At 39.4% G+C, this 23,699-nt stretch overlaps 1 protein-coding gene across 2 annotated transcripts; it reads left to right on the top strand.

The window, feature by feature from the left end:
- The first annotated feature begins 1,922 nt into the window (after positions 1–1,922).
- parvb (parvin, beta) lies at positions 1,923–22,419 on the top strand. Of its 2 annotated transcripts, none has more exons than XM_053641634.1 (13): positions 1,923–2,266; positions 14,884–14,973; positions 18,419–18,489; positions 18,741–18,843; positions 19,019–19,159; positions 19,269–19,384; positions 19,478–19,536; positions 19,634–19,653; positions 20,235–20,296; positions 20,514–20,582; positions 20,772–20,873; positions 21,005–21,077; positions 22,001–22,419. In XM_053641634.1, the coding sequence occupies exons 1-13, from the start codon at positions 2,167–2,169 to the stop codon at positions 22,075–22,077; spliced, it is 1,083 nt and encodes a 360-aa protein (XP_053497609.1). In that variant the 5' UTR covers positions 1,923–2,166; the 3' UTR covers positions 22,078–22,419. The 2 variants fall into 2 exon arrangements, with proteins under 2 accessions (XP_053497609.1, XP_053497608.1); XM_053641633.1 differs by lacking the exon at positions 1,923–2,266 and adding an exon at positions 13,700–13,905.
- Positions 22,420–23,699: the final 1,280 nt, after the last annotated feature.

The raw sequence follows: 23,699 nt of genomic DNA, 5'->3' as shown, positions 1-23,699 counted from the left end.
GATACTATATTTTTGTAATACAGTAGCAGCAAAAAATGAAACAGTGTCAATACAGGAATGTGCACCCAGAGTTGGGTGGTGTTCAGTTCAGAGAGAGAGAGAGTGTGTGTGTGTGTATATATATATATATATATATATATATATATATATATATATATATATATAATATATATATATATATATATATATAATATATATATATCAGTCCAGTCTCTGAGTATTGAGGAGTCTGATGTGAGGGCCCGAACACTTCGGTACCTTATTCCAGACGGCAGGAGGGTGAAGAGTGTGTGTGAGGGGCGTGTGAGGTCATCCACAATGCTGGTGACTTTGCGGATGCAGCGTGTGGTGTAAATGTCTGTGATGGAGGGGAGAGAGACCCCGATGATCTTCTCAGCTGTCTTCACTATCCGCTGCAGGGTCTTGCGATCCGATGAGGTGCAATTTCCGAACCAGACAGTGATGCAGCTGCTCAAGATGCTCTCAATAGTTCCTCTGTAGAATGTGGTGAGGATGGGAGGTGGGAGATGGGCTTTCTTCAGCCTTTGCAGATTTAAGCATGGCAGCATTTAAAAAAAGGCAAACTTTTGCGCCAAAAAAGTTTTTTTTTTTTCATTCATAAATTATAATAAATTAAAATTTGCAGAACATAGCAATAATAATGTGACTAAGTAAGTTAGGGAGCTATCTTTCAAAACAATGATGTCTTTCCCAAATCAAGCAGCTGTTTTTTTTTTATAGTAACCAGCAATAAACTCAATCATTCACTTTAAGTAACCGCTTTATACTTGTCAGGGTCATGCTGGATCCGGAGGCTCTTCCAGGAACACTGGGCTCGTTAACACCTAGGGGTAATTTAGAGTAACCAATCTACTTACTAGAATGTTTTTGGGAGTTGGGAGGAAACCCGGAATAAACTGGATTTTTGATTTCCATGAGCTGTAAGCCGTAATCATCAAGATTAATACAAACAAAAAAAGGCTTGAAATAGTTCACTTTATGCGTAATGAATCTAGAATACATATGAAAGTTCCAATTTCTGCATTAAATTTCAGAAAAAAAAATTAACTTTTCCATGATATTCAAATTTTTTGAGATGCACCTGTATGTTAGACCTGAATCTTAAAAACATTTGAAGTTTGAAGTGGACATTTTATTATTATTCAAAGCATACTGTTATAACCTTTATTATTATTATTATTATTATTATTATTATTATTATTATTATTATTATTAATTGACAATCCATTTACTTTTTAAGATTAATAATATTTAGACAGAATAAAAATTCATATAAAGTACCATGCCATTTTAAGCAAAATTGGGAAGAAAGAAAGAAATAAAATAATAATGAATACATTTGATAAATTAATAATTAATAATAAATAATTCATGCGTGAACGGGTTCATTCGTTAAGATGGATCTTTTTTTTTTTGGAGAACCCCCAGCAGAGATGCCCTGTGCACAGCACATGGCATATCATCAGTGGCCAGGCCCGGATTAAGAATTCAGAGGCCCCTGGGCACAATGTCTTGTAGATCGAACTCGGGTCGAATGTGTCAAAAACTACTTTCAGGCGCCACTCTCCCTACGGCCTACGCCACTGTAGACGTAAAGTGGCGCGCATCTTTTTAAAATCTTGTGTACCTCAATGTAAAAAAAGAAAAGAAAACAATTTTTTTTTCTTCCCCTCGATTGGGCCCCAAAGTGCGCATGGGTCCCTGGGCCCGTGCCCATAACATCCATTGGATAATCCGGCCCAGTCCGTGGCTCTATAATTATGACAGTGAATTTAATTTGCCTAGACACCTAAATGACCTACTTTGCATAAAGACCCATTATTTGGGAACTGCCCATCACTAGTGTTGAATCCAGACGGGTAGAGATGCTGTAAAGGTTTTAACCATATACACGTGGCTAATATTTGCTCCATGTTTATGGCCCTTTTGGCGTTCCATAGACCAGACCGGTGACCGGATAACGAGTCACTCCTCACTGTTCGTCCTAATGTAGGCCTCTTTCCGCTTGGCCATTGTCTGCGCCGCTGTGGTGCTTTAACGTGGCATTTCTGCTACCAGCAGGTGCGCTCTGAAGTGTCCTGAGCGTGTCGCTTCCGGATTTGAGACACAGCCCTGGATGTGAAGGAAATCACAGCAGTTTGAGAGATGGCCAGATCTGCGGCGCACACGGGAAAGATGAAGAAGGACGAGTCTTTTCTGGGGAAGCTCGGAGGCACGCTGGGTCGCAAGAAGAAGGCAAAAGAAGGTAAATAAATCAATAAATAAATAGAGGTGTAGCCTATATGACACCTGAAATGAGATGTGCCCATGTCGTGTTGTAGAGTAGAGCTACTGTCCATGGTGCTGTTTTATATACACTTCATTTTCAGCAGTGTGTGTGATGTGTCTTATCTGGCATCAGTCATCCCTAGCATTTAAATTATGTTCATTCACAAAATATATGAATGCTATTAAGAGTGAATAGTCACTGATATCCAGTGGAAAAAGTCTGGCACTGGTGCTGATGAAATGAACATAAATAGACACCTATGCCTGGAATGCAAGGATGTTACGATAACAGTACTATTATACTTTTAATTCATATTTTTCTGCCTTTGTTGTAGAGGCATTACTGTTTTAATTACGTGAACAACTTCTGCTGTTGGTGGCGTCTATGCTTATTTAAATACATATTCACATTAGTTTCACTCCCTTCAGTTTTATGATTCACAAATCACCCTACTGTTATGTGTGAACAGCTGCAAAGTGTGTGTGTGTGTGTGTGTGTGTGTGTGTGTGTGTGTGTGTGTTTATCCTGATGAGGACATTTGGTTAGATCTATTTTAAAAACTAAATGTTCCCTTTTGGTTACTGAAGTTAAGATTAGGATTTAGGTTTAGTTGTAGACGTAGCATTAATCAGCTGCTTTAATAGTTATGTCATGGAAGGTCCAAGGATTGTAGGACAAATGAGTGTGTGTGTGTGTGTGTGTGTGTGCGTGTGTGTGTGTGTGTGTGTCATTCTTTTTCGAGCTGTCCCGAGTTGCTTCGGAGCCAGCTCATTCAGTCATGATTGCTAAACACTCATAGTATATAAACAGAACAACTCATTAGCAAACCCTTAAGAGAGGTAGACCAATTTACAAATTTAATTAAATTCAGAAACTTTTTTTTTTAATTAAACTTTTAATTAACAGTCTCAAAAGGTCAAAAGACTGTTTGACAGCCTGTGTGTGTGTGTGTGTGTGTGTGTGTGTGCGTGTGCAAATGTCTCAACACTTCCTCTGTGATTGGTTATTTATTTATATATATATATATACATATTTTAAAAATGAGGAATATTGTAACCATTGTTTTGTCTATCAACAATTAAGTTGCTCAGGAAGTTGTCCTGACGACAGAAACACAAGCATGTGAAGTGGCCAAGGCTGACTGTTGGGCTGAAATAGCGTAATGACAGGTGGTCAGTTTGGTAATACTGTTGACATTCTGTTGTGGACCAGACATATGTGCAGGATTTGCATGGTGTGGAGTGTGTGTTTAACCCCTTAAATAATCATACAAGACCCCCTCGCATAATTTCTAATGTTATTTTAGGCAATTATGAATTGAAATGACAGTACAGGGAAACAAAATGAGGAAAAAAGCACAGACGAATTAAAATGTTCCCCTTTTTTTTTTTTACTTTACACTCCAGTCTCCTGTCTCCCCATCTGTGTAGGTTTTGGGCTCATCGATGCAGAGAGAACCCGCACATGATTAAGAGAAGTGTGCTGGTAGGCATCATAGTAGCTAATAGACTATAGGACCATCACCCCCACATGTGCTTGTTGAACATCCCACTCCAAATTCTTTGCTGTTATAAGAACCTCCACTCTTCTGGAAGGACTTTCCACTAGATTTTGTAGTGTTGCTGACCTCACTACTGCTCTTGTGGCTGAATGAATGCAAATCCCCACAGCCACAAGAGCATTAGTGAGGTCAGGCGTTGATGTCAGGCTAGGAGGACCGGGGTGCAGTTGGTGTTCCAGTTCATCCCAAATGCGTTCACTGGTGTTGAGGTGCAGGACACTCGAGTTCTTCCACTCCTGCTTTGGCAAAGCATTTTGTAGAGCCCCGGTGTGTGAGGGTGTGTTGGAAGACTCGGGAGGCAGGCGGAATTTTAGCCAAGCTCCAGGTTCGTGTTTATTCAGCCCACGCTTTTTAAAAAACTCAACAAATCAGGACAACACAACAGAAACAGGTCAGTCCCGGACTCAGCGCTTCCGCTCCGTCAAGTTCAGGTCCATGCTCCATGGCGTGTGTGGAGCTCTCTCTCTCACTCTCTCTTGCTGGTTACAGGAGTTAATGACATGTAAATAAACTGCAGAATTAAGACACAGGTGAGAATCATCACGTGTTACCTGTCAGTTTGACCGGCCTCCTCTCTGTCCACAGCTGACGCGTCACCACGCTCCCGCTGCCACACATGTCTTAACAGACCTCACTTTGTGCACAGGGACATTGTCAAGCTGGAACAGGTTTAGACCTCTTAGTTCCAGTGAAGGTAGACTAATGCTACAGCATACAGTACAGTAATTCTATACAACTGTGTGTTTCCACCTTTATGGACACATTTAGGGAAGGCCGACATATGGGTCAGATGGTCAGGTGTACACAAACATTTGGCCATATAGTGTATTACTATTTGCATTTTCTGCTGGTAGTTTGGATAAGTGGCTTATGGAGTGAATTGTTTTGTTAGGTAATTTAGTAGGCTTTGATGCTATGAATTTAATGCAGTATGGGGGAAAAAGTAGCCCAGGTTCTTTCACTTTGTTGAAATTTAATCTACGTTTATAGGTAGGCAGCAAGATGCCCATTAAAAAAAAAAAAGGAAAAAAAGAAGGAAATTAAAGGGAATTAGGGATAAAGATATTAAATTAAATTTAAAAAGACAGTTAGGGATAAAGATAAAGAGAATGAAGAGCAAGCTATATATTTAACACAAATGCAAGAAAAACAATTTAAAGACACAGCCTACCTAAAGCAACCCATGAGTGTTCTTTGTGTAATATAAAAATGTTGCATAAAAGTTATCATATTGTAATGATTCTTGCCAGTGCAAATAGAGGATCTTGTTTATATTTCCTAGTTATAACATATGGTATTTGCATGTTTCTTTTTTGTCACCCAACAAGGGTCCCCAAAACAAAATATTGTCCACCAAGTCTTTGAGACCGGGGTTGTATGTGATTAACTGTTTAAACAGAGATGTTAGATGGTATTGTGAAGTTCAATTGTTAATTGAACTGGATTGTATATGGCAACTTGCCACCACTGATACCAACAACATACAGCAGCAGTATGGAGTGATACTGATATGATTCCATGGACTGTATGTTAGATTTTTCATCTCAGCATTTTCCTCTGAAGAACTTTCCTCATATCCCTGTTGTGGACATTAATACTGAGTACTGAGAAGGAACTGTTAATGACCAGGATACCCTCGGGAGAGTGTACGCTCCCTGGCCGGGAAAATGATTTTCTAGGGTGGTACTTCTGGGTGGATAACTTGCATGTGGTTAATGGTGGAAACAATTTGCTTTAAACAAACATACATGTTTGTTTGAAGCAAAACAAAGGTATACTATAGTTCCCTTCCTACTGGGTTTGCTATTTTGCATTGTGGACACACTTATTTGTCTGTCATCTGAATATTTCTTGCTGGTTTCTTTATATGTGTTGTTCACTTAGTCACGCTGTTTGGTCCCTTAATTCCACTGCATAGATTTTTAAATTTGACATTTGATAATGAGTCTTTATTAGTCACATATACATTACAGCACAGTGAAACATTTTTTTTCACATATCCCGGCATGTTAGGAGGTAGGGGTCAGGGTGCAGGGTTAGCCATGATACAGCAGAGAGGGTTTAGGGCCTTGCTCAAGGGCCCAACAGTGGCAGCTTGGCAGTACTGGGGCTTGAACCCCTGACCTTCTGATCAGTAAACAAGAGCCTTAACCGTCAAGCCACCACTGCCCCTCCACCACTGCTCATTTGCTCCATGAGTTTAAAATGATTAAATCATACTGTGTAGTACGTAGACAAAAGTTTGTGGATGCCTGCCGATAGTACTCATACCTGCTTTTTTGACCATCCAATTCCACATTTAGTCCCCCACATTGCTGTTATAGTAACCTCCACTCTTCTGGGAAGGCTTTTCACTAGATTTTGGGGCGTGGCTATGGATATTTGTTCATTCAGCCACAAGAGCATTAGTGAGGTCAGGCACTGATATCAGATGACGAGGCGTTCCAGCTCATCCCAAAAGTGTTCAGTGGGGCTGAGGTCAAGGCTCTGTGCAGGACAGAAGTTCTTCCACTCCAACCTTGACAAACCACATATTCACGGAGCTCGCTTTGTGTACAGGGCATCGTTGTGCTCGAACAGGTTTGGGCCTCTTAGTTCCAGTGAAGGGAAATTGTAAAGTTACAGCATACAAAGACATCCACTTGTGTGCTTCCAATTTTGTGGCAGTTTGGGGAAGGAACACATATGATTGTGGACATGATGGTTAGGTGTCCACAAACCTTTGGTCATATAGTGTATGAAACGAGAAAGAAGACATAGTTGTTGTTATTTTTGTTGCTGTTTTTATTCAAGGTTTGCCTTTTTCTGCAGTTATTTCTCTCTTGCTGGCATTGGCATTATTCTGACAAGTTTGATACAACTCGCAAACCTCTGCTGTTATTCTATAAAAGAGTCGAGGACGAACGTTTACATACACCTAGGCATTCAAACTCAATTTTTCATAACATTGCACATTTCATACTCTCATACAATTCCTGTGTTAAGTTAATAAGAGTATCAGACTTTAATTGTACAAGGTATGCTTAGGATCCTTGTCCTGCTGGAAGTCCCAGTTGTGGCCAAGTTGAGTTGTCAGTAGTTCTAATAATTGCTCATCCTCATAATGCCATCTATTCTCTGAAGATCACCAGTCCCTTTTCCAGCAAAACACCCCCACAGTATGATACAACTTTCCATGCTTTGCAGTTGGGGTGATGTGGTGTATTCGGATTAAAAGCCTCCATACATAGCTCTGAACATTATGGCCAAACAGTTCCTTTTTCATTTCATCTGACCAGAGAATTCCCCTCCAAAAGAAGAAGAAGAAGCTTTATTTATATAGCACCTTTCCAAGCTCAAAGTCGCTTTACATAGTATACTGTATATCAGATACATAAGATACATACAAATACATAGAACAAAAAAATCAGTAATTGAAAATATAATTCAAACAGATAGGTCTTTAGATGGGTCTTGAAACTATGCAGAGAGGTGATGTTACGGAGAGTAAGAGGTAGTAAGTTCCACAGTTTAGGAGCAGCAAAACAAAATGACCTTCCACCTGCAGTGGACAGGCGAAATCTAGGAATGGACAAAAGGCCAAGTTCTGAGAATCTAAGGGACCGAATAGGGCAGTATGGATGAAGTAAGTTAGACAAGTAGGGAGGGGCAAGACCATTTAGTGCCTTGAATGTTAAAAGCAGTATCTTAAATTGAATATGTGATGCCACAGGTAGCCAGTGGAGATCATGCAGAAGAGGAATGATATGAAAAGGTGGAGGGAAGAACCCTTGCAACTGAATTTTGAACATACTGTAATCTTGAAATTTATTTTTTTGGGCAAGCCAATAAATAGGTCATTACAATAATCCAGACGTGAAGTGATTAGGGCATGAACTAAGATTTCACCATCAGTCAGAGTGAGAGAGGATCGAAGACGTGCAGTATTATGAAGGTGGTAAAAAGTGTTTTTAACTATAGAGTTGATATGGGAATCAAAAGAGAGAGTTGTGTCAAATACAACACCAAGATTACAGGCAGAGGAAGAAGATTTAACAAGAACCCCATCAATATCAAATGACATATCCATCCTTTTGACTGAAGTAGCTGAACCAATAAACAATTATTGTTTTATTATCATTCAGTTTTAAAAGTTCAGGGACATCCAGTGTTTGATGTCTCTAATACATGCAGTGATTGAATCAGAAAAAGATGGCTTATCAGAGCTGGTAGTAAGGTAACTTTGGATGTCATGAGCACAACAATGAAATTGAAGTCCATGTGTGCGTATGATGTCATCAAGTGGATACATATTAATGATAAACAGTAGTGGCCCAAGAACGAAGCCTTGAGGAACACCCTGTGTCAGAGGAGCAATGGCGGATTTGAACCCTTCAGTAGGTGCCATATTTTCTGTCATTGAAGTCGGAGGTGAGCCAGGAGAGAGCTGGATCAGTGATGCCGATTCCAGAAAGACGAAAGATAAGTATATCATGCCAGACAGTGTCAAATGCAGAGCTTAGATCGAGCAGAATTAAAATGTTTAATAACCCAGAATCAATGGACAGGAGAAGGTCATTAACCACAGAAGAGCAGTTTCAGTGCTGTGAGATGGACGAAATACAGACTGGAAAGGTTCAAAGAGGCCATTTGCATCTAAATAAGACCGTAATTGCGTGGCGACTACTTTTTCAAAAATTTTACTTAAAAATCTGAAGTTTGAGATTGGTCTGTAATTGTTCATATTTTGACAATCAAGGCCAGATTTCTTAAGAATGGCGGTCACCGCAGCAGTTTTTAGTTCTTCTGGAACAATACCAGATGCTAGGCTACAGTTTATCAGATGAGTTATGGAAGGTGAGACTTCGGAAACACACATTTTGAGTAAAGTAGTAGGTGCAGGGTCAAGCTGGCAGGATGCAGAATTGGACTTCGTAATCAGATCACTTATAGCAGAAGGTGTAGTGGAAGTGAAAGCAGAGAAAGAGTATTTTGAGTGAGCTGTAATAAACTCATCATGTGGGGCACCTGTATGAGGTGTATCTTTGGCAATAGATTCAGTGATTGACTTCAGTTTGCCTGAATAAAAAATTGAGAAAAAATATTCACAAGCTTCTCAGAGCCAGATATAGCATGCGGTGGAATGTTAGTGAGCTTCTTCACCATAGCAAAAAAGTGATTTGGATCTGCATGTAGAGTTCCTCATACTGTAGGAAAGATAGGAAGAACGAGCGGCAGTGAGGGCTCTATGGTACTTATGCAAATGTTCTGTAAAGGCCAGAGAGTGCACAGTAAGTCCAATTTTCCTGCATAGGCTTTCCAAGCGATGACCTTTAGCTTTCATCTCTCAAAGTTCAGGAGTGAACCAGGGTGAGATGTGAGTGGATGGAACCAGTCTAGTTTTAACAGGAGCATGCTTCTCGAGTACTTAAGAGATAGCATTATTATAGAGACAGCAAATTTCTGATGGACAGTGGGATAGTAAGGAGTCTGAAAGAATAGAAGCCCTTATTGACACCAAGAAAGCTGATGGGTTTACAGAACTGATTTTACAGTAGGTGAGCTTTTTTTTTTAGTAGGCAGTATTGATATAGGAAAACTAAAGCTAAATTTGAAAGTGTATGATCAGAGAAAGCAAACTCAGAACCAGTAACAGAGACATTATATAAGCCAGATGTACAGACATTAATATAATATTACTTTCATAATACTCTCATGGCAAACTACAGCCAACCCTCCACCTCTACGATGGGGGCGTGGTTTCGAAAAATAGATATACCCGGGCAGTGTATGGAGGTTTAAATTCAGGAAGTCAATTGGCTCCTGCGAAGTCTCGGTCCGAAGTATCATGTCCAGGTTTGCATCGATGATTATGTCATTTAGCATGGATGCTTTATCAGTCAAAGTGTGAGTGTACAGCAGAGCACACCGCACATCAGGAAATGCAGTTTTGCAGTTGCCAAAGTCACGATCGATGTGTAATGACCTCAAATTTTCATAGCTGATCGCACATTTTTCCTGCTGAGATTTACCAGGAGCACGGGTGTTAGTGTAAATCACAGGAATGCTGTTGGGAGATGTGTAGTGAAGAGACCAAGGTATCTTCCGCGGCCGGTGTAAAAAACTCCAAGTTGTTTACACCATTGATATGTGTCCGGGGCCAAAGGAAAAGCTCATTTTAAAGATCTAAGCTGAGCAGCAGAGTACTGTAGAGCCATGTCAGGAGAAGAGATTTGATTAAAGTCGGCCAAAAGCAGTCCAAAACGACAGAAGAACAGAACTTGAGAGCAGTTACACAGCGACCAATGATCCATTGGGATCCACACAACAACTAATCGATATACATGTGTTAGCCAGAACTGTATCGAAACCACAGTCGCAATTCAAAGAAATACCATACCAAGGAATAGAGACGAATGGAGAGAGCTCGCAGCCAATCAGTGTGACAGGATCACCAGAATCACAAAATCCAAGTCAGTCAAGTTCAGGTCTATCGACTCTCAGCAAGACCATATCCAAAAATAAAAATGTATCAGCCAACAAACAAAAACAAAAAAATAAACCCTGTTTGGTAGAGCCTGGGACCTTATCAGCATGAAGCGGCAGCACAAGCTCACTTAGCGTTCTCACACTGGAAATGGAGCAGGCGCACAGTGGCTTAGTGGTTAGCACGTTTGCCTCACACCTCCGGGGTTGGGGGTTCAATGGCCCTGTGTATGTGGAGTTTGCATGTTCTCCTCCGGGTACTCCGGTTTCCTCCCCCAGTCCAAAGACATGCATGGTAGGTGGACTGGCATGTCCAAAGTGTCTGTAGTGTATGAACGGGTGTGTGCACGGAAGGAGCTTCCCCTGGCATATCCTGGGCAACATTCAGTATCATACTGCTGAGTGGCTAATCCTTCCACCACGATGGTTCCACTTCATAGTGTGTGAACCTCATAGAGGTTCCACTATGAAGTGGAACCTCGACACGAAAAGAAGAAGACCGGAAATGGAAAACCAAGAAGAAAAATGACCTTTTTTATGCTGGTCTTGGAGTCGTGTCTTCTTCCTTGCACGAAAGCCTTTTGGGGCATTGCAGTGTAGGACTCTATTAATGGTAGATGTACATACTTCGGTATAGTATTGGTAGATACTTTTGGATAAATTAAATCTGTATCCTGATTTCTGTAAAGTTGCTTTTTTGTCAGTGTCCATTGTCAAAAGCACTATATAAATAAAACAACTGAATACTTATGTAACTGATGTCTCCAATTTCTTCACCAGTTTCTTTTTTGTTGTCTTGGGGTTCAGCTGAACCTTTCGGACCAAAGTTTCTTTCATCTTGAGAGTTAATTTGTGCTTCCTGAACGATTCAGTGTTGGCGCATGTGTGTGTTTGTGTGTGTGTGTGTGTGTGTGTGTGTGTGTGTGTGTGTGTGTGTGTGTGTGTGTGTGTGTCACTGCTAAACACATATGGTCCTATTAATTGTGATGTGATCAGTGTTGCAAGAACAATTTAACAATAGACTTTGGTCAAACTTTGGGAATATTTAGAGGTACACAGTCTGAGTGGTTTGATATGTTATTACAGTGATACTGACAGTGTTATAGTTTTCCTAGCTCCTGCTATTCTAACGCAGCTCTACTGGCGTTATCGTTATCATAAATAATTCTTTGTCGTTGAGACATAGCATTGGTCTATTGGCATGCTCACTTAATTTCAAGAGCACAACAGGGACAATCTTATTAGTACCAAAATGTGTGAATACAGCACAGCAATACAAGGCGTGATGATGGCAATGCAAAGTGGCAAGGCCCAAATTTAGCCTATTAACACTGGAAGCCTCCAATCAGGCACTTGTTCCCCTGTCTGTTTTGTGGATGCTCATTGTAAATCCCAACAATTAAAGATCCTAAAAAAGATTATACTAAAAATCTACAACTAAAATTACATGAAAGACACAAAGTGTATTTTTGAATTTGAAACAGAATCCTGTTTGGTCTTACCATTCAAATGTGTACGGTTGCTTTTAAAGAACATGTAGCAGCACTCTGGTCTGTACATATAGAACACTAAAATAGAACCTATATTGTGAAACAAGTGTGTTTGAAATGTTAAGTAATAATGTGTTTAAAGGCAAGCAGTTTGGCAAACAGTAGCACCAGAAACACAGACCATGCGCCATTCATTTGAATAGAAATGTAGCAGCAGACTAACAGAGCTCCTAAAGTTGTATTTCCTAATGCACAAGTTAGTTCTCAGATAAGCATGGAGGAACTGTGTGCCTTTGATCTGTCAATCCAAATGTTTCTCACTGACACGCATTAAGTGCAGTTGCATAAATGCAAGTCATCGCTTTCCACATACTTACAGTCACATCCTCCAGTCTTCATTAACTGTAGTGACACAAGTGCCACAGAAGAAAGGTACTAAAAGTAAGTTGTCTATATTTTTATCTTTTACACTAGTATATTTGATCCTCTGCTTTTAACTTTTAAAAAAAAATGCTAATTGTAAAATTTACACCTACTTAATTACCATTATTTGGCAGCACACCTGGTGGTGTTGTGATATTTGTAAAAAGGCAGCAGTAACAGTGCTATAATACAGCACCGTCTGTGCCATGTTGCTCACTTGGTAGTTGTGTGTCAAATCTAGCCAGCCACACTCCAGAAATATCCAGAGATACATTTATGGTGACGCCATGTATGTCCAAACTCAAATACCTTTTAACAAGTCTTGCAGAACCTGTCTTTCTAGAGATAAGCTGTCAATATGGTTTGATTTGGAAGATGCAGCTCTGCATCTATGGGAAGTTTATTTGATATTTTAAGCAGCTTTAACATACCACACTGCAACAAATGATATATCTTAGCAAATGAAGATATTTTGAATAAAGGAAAAGTTATCTAATATTTCTTATTATGAGATTATTATATAACAAATATAAGACCATTAGGGATTATTTCTGGACAGATTTGCTCATTTCACACTTGAAATGGTCTTATTCTATTGGCAGATCATTTTTCAACTTTAGAGACATCAATGCTTGAAATAAATACAATTATCTGTCAGTCGAATAAGATGAGAATTTCAAGCTTGAAATGAGTAAGATATCTAGAAATAGGCTCAATAATCTTAGATTTGTTTATAAACAATCCCTTAAGGAGAAATATTAGTTGAATACATGCTAAGATATCGTTTCTTTGCAGTACAGCTTTTGTTTCGTAGATCTGCTCTAGGTGATACTAAACCAGTAGGTTAGGCATGAAATGGCACAAATCTGATCTGTAGTCAGGACCTGAGTAAATTATCAGTATTCAGTACAAGTTGCAGCTGTATTGATTGGTACTGGCTGTAAGTGACAATGCTCAGCTGCACTTTGCTAATGGAACCTGAACATGGAAACAGTTTCAGACGATTAAGCCTGCATTGCTTTTAGCGATATTTGTAGCTCACCAGTAAGCAAAGGTTTTTATGATTAATTAAAAATGTTAAATTAAATCACGACAACATGCATCAGAGCTAAACAGGATGAATTTAAAAAATGTTATTTAAGAAAAAAAAATGGCTTCCTAATCTAAAAGTCTGCAAACATAGATTGATAAGCAAGATATTAAAGAAGTGTGTAGATTTGTTTTATTGTGTTATTTGGAACTGCTGTTGCCTGTAGACGTAAGAAAATGTCCACTTCAGGCAACCTATTTTCGTGCACATGTATAAAAAACAAAGAAAAACCTGACATTATAGGGAACTGCCAGTCCACCTGTGCTTTCGTATTCTTTAGGATTCAGCCATGTTATGATTTCTGTTCTTGTCCTCTCCCCTCCTCTCCGTCGCCTAGTGAAACAGGAGCAGCAACGTGTAGGGGGTTGTGCATGGACAGAAATAACGCATGCAAAAGCTGGATTCAATGCCATAACCCCACAAACAGCAGCCCACTGAATGCTTGTGTGGACACACACACACTCACACACACTCACTGGTTCATACACCCTTTCTCCCGTCATTTTGTTAAGGGTACCTTCTGGATCCCGGACTGTATTTTACGATATGGCTGGGCTACTATGTGGGACTAAGAGAAAAAAGCAAGGTAGTGTTGTGTTAAAGGGAATCAATGAATGAAAATAATGTGTTTAGCTGTTTGATTATGTGAATGTCCTTCATAGTGAACGCTTTTGTGTTATTAGTCAAAATCGGTCTCTTTGAGTACGTGTGGCGCTGCTCAACAGAATTCAGATGGAATACCTGATCTTTGTTGCTTGTACTGTCCATAAGATCTACTGCATGGACTAGTGTTGCACTCCCTCCTTTAAATTCTGGGATTCTCTGATTATTTGTACCCAGCAAGCCTGGTGTCTCTGTTGTATCAGATTAGTTTGTGTCCAGCGCTAGAGGGTTTAGAAATTATCTAGCCAGTGCAGCCACTTGGGGAGGAAATGGCATAATTATGATAAATGCTTAGGCTGTAATTACAGCGGAAATGCCAATTTTGATCCAACGTACAATTAATGCTCCTCCTGCAAGCCTCTCAGAAGATCCATGTTGTACAGGAAATAAAGGAAGTAGTACGTTCTGGAATAAGTTTTGTAGTTTGTAACTTCAGAACAGTTGAGAGATGAGAACTAATTTAGCTTAATTTCAGTATATCAAAGAGGGTGTGGCTGTGTTTTGGTGCGTAATAAATGTCTCTGATATGAATCTCTGGCTCCACCTTCCCCGTAGGATATGGCAGCAGCGGCATATGAAAGGGAGCCGGTGCACTGTAGTACCAAAGAGGAAGTGAGATTACATGTCTGTCTCTGTGGATAGCCATTAGTGACCTGCTAAGAAAGGGGAAGAGAGAAAAGGGGAAATATGGATGATTTGGGTGTAGGGTGTATTGTGTCTATGGGTTATTCTGAATGGCACAAATAAAATTGCTGTTCTGATCAGGTGCAGCATGCTGGTTAATTTCTTAAAGAGAAAATCTGACAAAAGTTCCACAAATACAGTAGATGCTGGAGAAATCTCCTTTTTTTACTCTGCTTAAATGTGGTTCCAAGATTGTCTCTGATGTTTGTGTCTTTAGTGAGTGACCTTCAGGAAGAGGGGAAGTATGCCATCAACGCACCACTCCTCCCTTCCAGTACTGACCTGCTCCCAGAGGACATGCTGCTAGGTAACACACTCCTCCCTTTTCATCAATTCAACTTGATTTACTGTCTTACTACCAGGAGAGAATCTCTTTTCTTGTTTTAATTTTTACTTTTGCTAATTCTGAATACACTTTGTTTTCAGTACCTCTGTAATAACATACATATATCTACCCCCCCCCCCAAAAAAAAAAAAAAAAGAAAACAACAATAAGAACTTAATAACCACTTTCCCTCAGGATTGTACAGATTATACAGTGAAATTTCACTTTAAATGAGGTGTGTGACAGGTGAGTCGTGTGTATTACACTTTAAAGGACAGGACAATAAATACCACATTGTCCTCTGTATGAAATTATTTCAAATATTTCATATATATTAAAGAAAGACTGACTAATATTTGCTGCCTCTTAACAAGCTGCCTCTTCCCTATTTTCCATTATAGTGTTATTGGTAGGTAATTGAAATGCCAGGGAAATAATTAGTAAACATTTGCTTTAATATTCAACTCAAGTCGGGAATACTCCCAAAATGACAAAAAACTAAAAATAATTCTTTAGTTTCAGTTCTAATAAAATGTATAGATGTCATGTATCGTGACGTGGAGGAAGATAGGACGGATGCAAGCGCAGTTGGAACGGTTTTCTTTATTGAGAAACACAGGCAGGTAAATCCAAAACGTGATCCAGAAATGTAATCCAAAACATGCAAGAGGTCAGGTGATCGGCAAACAGGCATACACAGGGCTAGGCAGGAATCAAGGTCGTGGCCACGGAAAACAGGGTCGATAAACAAAACAAGAAACATAAACAACAGCGAGGGACTGGTAGCGGAGAAACCAGCGTGAACTAAACTAACGAACCTAAACATGAACTAAGACATGGACTAGGACTATGACATTCACAATGAACCACATCTACATCTAAATCATCTAATCTATCTACTCTAATATTCCGCGTTGAGTGTTGGGAGGCACGCGGTATATATGCCGACATGATCAGCCTCGTAACTGCTAACAGCTGAGGGCAATACAGACATACGTGACACCACAACCAATGACAGGACGGGGAGGAGACATAACAGAAACATAAACAAATGCACGTGTCGAAATGTCACTATTGTCCACACGGGAAAAGCAGGTGCTCACGCACCTGCTAGTGCACGCGCGCTCATATGCTCCACAGCGCGCTGCACAAAGGGGGACACATGACACTAGAGTAAATTTCTCATGCTGCCTTATACACTTTGAGCCAGCCCAATGGCTGTGATGCCTTTTTATGTGCAGATTTCTGAATAGAATTGTAAATAATTAAGCTTTATTTGTTTCAGCATAACATCTAAACAAAACTTGAGATCCGAATACAAGCTAATGTCATTGCCAGTGTGAATTAAGTTCTCTTTTGTAACATTTTGACAACACCCAGTGTTACTCAAAATTACCTCTGAGTCACAGGAAAGTCAAAAAAGTTCATCTTTCTCTTTTATGAGCAGAAGTATTGAGTCACTCCCAAAACTTATTTTTGGTCAGGGTGGAAAGTATATGTATGTATACAGGCCTCTCCGAAAGGATTGGAACAGCAAGGCCAATTCTATTGTTTTCACTATACATTGAAGACATTTAGACGAAGAAGAAGAAGCCTTTATTTGTCACATCTACATTACATCACACTGAAATTCTTTTCTTCACATATTCCAGCTTGTTAGGAAGTTGGGGTCAGAGTGCAGGGTCAGCCATGATATTCGTTATTTGATATTCCTCTCAGTAATATGACCTAGAGGAAGCATACAGAAAAGAGAACAGGACCCAAAATGGAACCCTGGGGAACACCATAGGGCATTTGAGCACAGGATGAGAAACACTTCCCTACATTAACAGAAAAGGTTCTCTCCTTGAGATAAGAGGCATACCATTCCAGCACAGGCCTCTGAAACCCAGCTACATGATCATGTCTTTGCAAAAGGATATCATGATCTACTGCGTCAAACGCTGCACTCAAATCAAGCAAGATTAAAATACAGCAACAGCATGAGTCAAGACTGAGTAAGAGGTCATTTGTACCTTCAACAAAGCAGATTCAGTACTGTGAAGTTCCCTGAAACCAGACTGAAATTAATATAAAAATTTTCCAAGACTTTTGAAATGAAAAATAGTTTGGAAATGGGTCTGTAGTTATTCATGACATGCTGATCAAGATGATGCTTTTTTAATAGCATGTTTAAAAGTGGCAGGCATCACCCCATTGACTAGAGAGCTATTAATAATAGCGGTCAAGACCGGACTCGAAGCAGGAAAAGCCCCTTTAAAAATATACAAAGGCAGAACATCAGAAGGGCAGAAAGAGGACTTCATACTAGAACCAATATCAAAAAGCTGTGAAGGAGACACTGGTTGAAAAAGCAACAGAAAAAAAAAAATGCAACAGTCTGGTGATGTCAGTGGTTCACTGGCTTGATGCAGTTATTGCAAGCAAGGAATATGAAACCAAATATTCAGTGTTGTTTACTTTAATTTACTTTAAGACAATGTGTTCCTATACTTTTGCCACCTAAACGCTGGGTGGTCTACCACCAATGGTGCCATGTTTGTATCTGTTGTATCATATTCATCTTTTGATCTCAAACTCAAATGTCTTCAGTGTATAGCGAAAACAATAGAACTGGCCTTGCTGTTCCAGTACGCACACACAAACGCCTTCCACCCTGACCAAAAATAGTTTTGGTCAGTGAGTCAGTACTTCTTCTAATCTGTTTTATATATATATATATATATATATATATATATATATATATATATAAGTTTACCAGCAGTATATTGCACACAGCAGCACACTGCCTCTGCTGGCTTGCCTTCTACCCATAATGCATCCTGGTGCCATCTCTTACCCAGGTTAGCGACACACATGCACCCAGCTGTCAACATAATGTAAAAGAACATGTGATTCATCAGGCCAGCCAGGCCACCTTCTTCCACTGCTCCATGGTCCAGTTCTGCTGCTCACACACCCATCGAAGATGCTTTCAGCGGTGGGCACTCTGATCCGTCTGTGTTCTCTGATCTGAGCACTGTGTGTTCTGACACCTTTCTATCATAGCCAACATTAACTTTTTCAGCAATTTGTACTACAGTAGCTCTTCTGTGGGATCGGACCACACGGGCTAGCTTTCACTTACCAAGCACATCAGTGAGCCTTGGGTGACCATGTTCCTGTCGCTGGTTGTCCTTCATTGGACCCCTTTTGATAGGTAGTAACCATTGCATGCCGGGAACACCCCACTGCCTAATATATCCCACCCCTTAACAGGTGCCACTGTAACGAGATAATCAATGTTATGGTATTTGTTTACTTATTTATTTGCCAAAAACTGCAGCTTTTATTTAAAAACTAAAAGAGCAAAAAGGTTTCCTTTTTCAGGTTAGGGGTAGGTTTATTTGCGATTATAGACTTTCATGATGTCTTATTCTCTTCACAGAGGAGAATGCTGAGAGGATTATGTTAGATCCCGTCTCAAGAGAGAATCCCAAATTTAAAGACCTACAGAAGGTTTGTTTCTCATTCCCTTTGCTTGATTCTTGGCAATTTTTTTTTTGGCAACAATACAAAACCTAGCCAACCTAGACAACAGTAGATGTTTAAGTGTCCAGAACATGTTGTGGAGTAAAAGCATTTCAGGAGTTGTTTTCTCAGCCAAAAGTTGCTTTCTCAGCCGAGCACTGAGGCAATGAGACGTCCAGTTATGATGACGCTGCTCAGTGTTGCCTTAATAATGCTGGTTACTCTTGCATTAAACCCAGGTTCTGGTTGATTGGATCAATAATGAGCTGGAGGAAGAGAGGATCATAGTTAAAGATCTAGAAGAGGATCTCTATGATGGACAGGTGCTGCAGAAGCTGTTTGGTAAGAAAAGATATTGAGAGGATGTAAGAAAGAGCAGATAATTTAATGATTAAATACTTTGGTTGACAGAAGTGGATTTTATATGTCAGTGCTTTAACTTACACTGAGAACAAATGTGTGTGTGTGTGTGTGTGTGTGTGTGTGTGTGTGTGTGTGTGTGTTTTATCTCTAACAGAGAAGCTTTCAGGACGTAAGCTGAATGTAGCAGAAGTGACCCAATCAGAGATCGGTCAGAAACAGAAGCTACAGACTGTTCTGGAAGCAGTGAATGAGCTGCTCCGACCTCAAGGCTGGACAATAGATTGGGGAGTTGATTGTGAGTACAATACAGTGAGGAGTGTGTGTCCTCCTATCTTGATCACCCCAACAATTTCATCCAGATTAATGAAAGGCTAAATGTTGTGTCCTTGTTTTTCCTCCTTCAGCAATCCACTCTAAGAACCTGGTGGCCATTGTGTACTTGCTGGTAACTCTGGCCATGCACTTTATGGCCCCAATCAGGCTCCCTGAGCATGTCTCTGTAATGGTGGTGGTAGTCAAGGTGTGTAAACTTGTCTAGAACGTTGACATGCTCATTCCATTCATTTCCATATGAGCTAAATAGTAAAGCTTTCAATTTCTTTATGTTCTATAGAAAAAGGAGGGCATCTTAAACACATTGCGTATAACAAAAGAACTCACAACTACTACAGAGTAAGTGAAGCATTTGACTTCCCTTAGTGGCATCTAGTGGTCGAATGATGCTTCCTACACAATATGTAACTACAGTGTTACTCCTGTTCATTTGTAGGATGATGATGGGAAGATTTGGTGAGTAGGCAATATGTTGGTAAACATGAGACAGTTATCTCACAAGGGCTCTAAGTACATGTTATTGCCAAAAGTTTGTGGACACCTGACCATTACACCCATAAGTGCTTTTGGAACATCACATTCCAGATTTGCTTCCCCCTGTTTTAATAACCTCCACTCTTCTGGGTAGGATTTCCACTAGAATTTGGAGCTTGGCTGTGGGAATTTCCCATTCAGTCACAAGAGCATTAGTGAGGCCTGGTGCAAAGTCCTGGTGATCCAGTTAATCCCAAAGGTTTTCAGCGTGGTTGAGGTCAGGGCTCTGTGCAGGACACTCGAGTTCTTCCGCTCCAAACTTGGCAAACCATGTCTTCATGGAGCTCACTTTGTGAACACAGGAACAGGTTTGGGTGTCTTAGTTCCAATGAAGGGAAATCTGAATGCTATAGCACCGCATGGGTGTGATGGTCTGGTCGGGTGTCCACAAACTTTTGACCACACAGTGCATGTAAAACAGTTGCATAACTTTACTGGAATATATTAGCTTTATAATAAATAAATAAATAAATAAATAAATAAATGTTGTTTTGTGATTGCAGAGAGGGATGCCTTTGACACCTTATTGGACCATGCACCTGACAAGCTCAATGTGGTCAAGACGGTAAAACACCTTGTCTCACAGCATGTCTCACACCACAGTACCCCTCTATTATATTTAAGATGACCTCCTATAGTATAATGTCTTAATAATAGTAAGTCACTTTAACTTTAAAGTTAAAGGCTTTAACATTTTCAAGTCCAGCCATCACGTGTTACTCTTAATAGACCTTTCAATGGTATAAATTTCTAGATTGATGATGGTTTATCGTCTTTCTCAGTCCCTGATCACCTTTGTAAATAAACACCTGAACAAGCTGAATCTGGAAGTCACTGAGCTGGAGTCACAAGTGAGCCAAACTGATCTTCTCTTCTCTTCTCTTCTCTTCTCTTCTCTTCTCTTCTCGTCTCTTCTCTTCTCTTCTCTTCTCTTCCTTACAAACATTCTGAAAGACTTCCAAAGTATCATACATAGCCTATATCTGTCAACATCTAAACATTAATATATCTATTTGTGCAAGTCATCTGTGTGTTTATAGTTTGCAGATGGTGTATATCTGGTGCTGCTGATGGGCCTATTGGAAGGTTATTTTGTACCACTGTATAACTTTTACCTCACGCCAGAGAGCTTTGAACAGAAAGTGAGTGTAATGCTCCTCATTCGTTCAGCTGCATGGACCACTCTGTACCACAAAAATGGTATTTTTTCAGGAGAGAGGAAATTTAATATTTAGGAAATTTAATATAGAGGAAATTTTACAATTTTTTACAGGTGCATAATGTGGCATTTGCATTCGAGTTGATGCAGGATGGAGGACTGAAGAAGCCCAAAGCTCGACCGGAAGGTACTAAATAATTAATAATTTACTAGGTTAGAACACCAGGGATTAAAATTATTTCTCTTAGTATAAATCACTTATATGAGTCACACAGGGAATTAAACTAATGACAGGCGAATGCTTATAGATCACCTGAAATACATAGCGTCTGACCTGTAGTATGTAGTTTATTCAGTAGATGGCGACACTCACCGTATAACCATCCACACAATGCACAGTTCTCTAGTATTATTTTCTGAACCTGTAGGATATTTATAGTTTGACTAATAAACCATACGGTTAGTCTCTGTCTCAAACTTCAGTGGTCAAACATTCATGTAGATGTGGCTGTCTCCTGGATTAATCTCTAATCTCTAAACATTAGAAATTATGATTCATAAACACTGATTGATGAAACTAAAAATAGGGTAAATCACACTACTAATCTCATTTATCATTAAGGTATGTTATCGATTCTAAGGTATGTTATAGAGTCTCTGTTACAGATTCTTCTGTTTTTTTGCAACGCATAAAAAAACAAAGCATCACCTGTCTCAGAATCACATAAATAAATCCTGTTTGTATGCTCGCTGTATGAACATATGGCCAGTGACAAGATTCGTGAAGAGAAATGCAACGCATTATTGCACTGTTCTCAGGTGCTGAATATAGAGCACAATCATTTCAAGACAATACTGTTCAATCCACTGTTAAAAAGAAGTACCATTTGCATTTGAGGCAGTTTGTCAGGTTGGGCTTGTGATGAAAATTGTAGAAGGTGGTAGATGCAAATGTTCTACAGACAGATTCTAATATCTTTACTGAAAACCTTCAGTGGTTTATGATGCTCAGGGAAAAACTGCACCATCTAGCATTTTGAACATCTGACTGCGCGAGAACTGCTACCAATATGTTATCTGTTTGTTTGTTTTTTGTTTTGTTTTTTGTAGATGTTGTGAATTTGAACCTGAAGGCTACTCTGAGAGTCTTGTATAACCTCTTCACCAATTACAAAAGTGCTGATTGATGGAGAAAAGAGAGTTTGGCTGCAGATCAACACTTATCTTATACCTGAATGATGCCATATGTCCACTGTTTGTATTTAATAACATTTATTTACACATGTTGCCTGTCTTTTTATGCTCTTAAGTATAGATGCAGCTGTTCTGTCAGAAAGCACTAAACATAACTCAAATGCTATTATGCATAACTTATGAAAACAAGGCTCACTGCTCCTAACAGTGTTATGTTAGATTAATAAATGCTTGACGTTTGGATATTTTATGATCTGTATAGTCTGTGGATTATTTAAAATATAATATATGTTATAAATGTATTCTTCTGATTATTAAACGGTTATATTCAATATATGTTTTGTTCTTGTCATTTACTTGTATTTATTATTATTTGTTCAGTTTAGCAGTTATTTACCAATTATATAAGGGTCAATCTACCAAAGCGTCATGAGTACAGGATAAGATCTGTGCTTATCAGCCTGGACACGCACTTTCTCCACTAGACCTGCAGTGAATATGTACAAACAGCTATACCATTCCAGCTTAGCATAGGAAACTCCTGAATACTGAATGAGGTCTTAAATTGGTAGTATAGCTTATATTGATCACTTTTCCATGGTCTTTTCATGGTCAGCTTGGAGAAATGACCAATAGGAAGGAACATCAAAGGAACATCAAGCGTGTTCCAGAATTGTATTGTGATTTGTATGGGTTAATAATAATTCGCCGTCCACACCACACAGAACAAAAAAAAAGCGAGAGAGTTAAAAGTAACTAAAGAAGTGGCTAAGTAAACCCATAAGCACTTCGTAAGATTACACTCAATTACACTGCTGTCAATCTTCATTTTAATTAACTTTGCAACAGGAATAAATGTGGACTCCTCTGCTGCTTTAAAGGAAAACAATCATAAATAAATTCACAATCCTATCAAATCCTATTAAACCACATTTATGTTAAACGCAATAAGTTAATATGCATTCTTCTGAAAGGTTTGTGTATATGAATATTCTACTACAATCTGAAGAAGCAGTGGCTGCACTGAGCAGTGCCATGAACATATTGTTTAGTATTAGACTACAATTTACATGAAAAGGTCAAGCTTTCTTTCATCATTAAATTAAAGTCCATATATCAGTAGGGCAGAACATTCATTCATTCATCTTCATTGATCTCTTTATTCAGGTTATCCTGAGAATCCTGGGCACGAGGTGGAAATGTACCTTGGATGGGATGTAAGCCCGTCATAGGGTACACATAGACATAGGGGAAATTTAGGGGGCTTTCACACTGTCAGTTTAGTCCAAAATAGAAAACATGTAATGTGAATGCTGTCATGTGGACCAGAAGTGTGAAACTCCACACATTCAGCATCCAAGCTCAGGACTGGCCCCCCAAAAATTAGGATTAGGATGGCATATAATTTAATCAAACATCTAACTTTTGCTGAAAGGCAGAATATTTGCAATGTGTTTGTTGCCAAGGACATACTGTACCGGTGCATCTCAAAAAATTTGAATATCGTGGCAAATCTTGAAGATTACGACTTACAGCTCATGGAAATCAAAAATCCAGTATCTCAAAATATTAGAATAAAGAATTTATAATACAGAAATGTCGACCTTCTGAAAAG

Source organism: Ictalurus furcatus, chromosome 14 (genome assembly GCF_023375685.1).
Source record: "Ictalurus furcatus strain D&B chromosome 14, Billie_1.0, whole genome shotgun sequence".
Taxonomy (NCBI): domain Eukaryota; kingdom Metazoa; phylum Chordata; class Actinopteri; order Siluriformes; family Ictaluridae; genus Ictalurus; species Ictalurus furcatus.
Note: the sequence above shows the minus strand (reverse complement) of the source record. Positions and strands in the feature narration are given on the sequence as shown.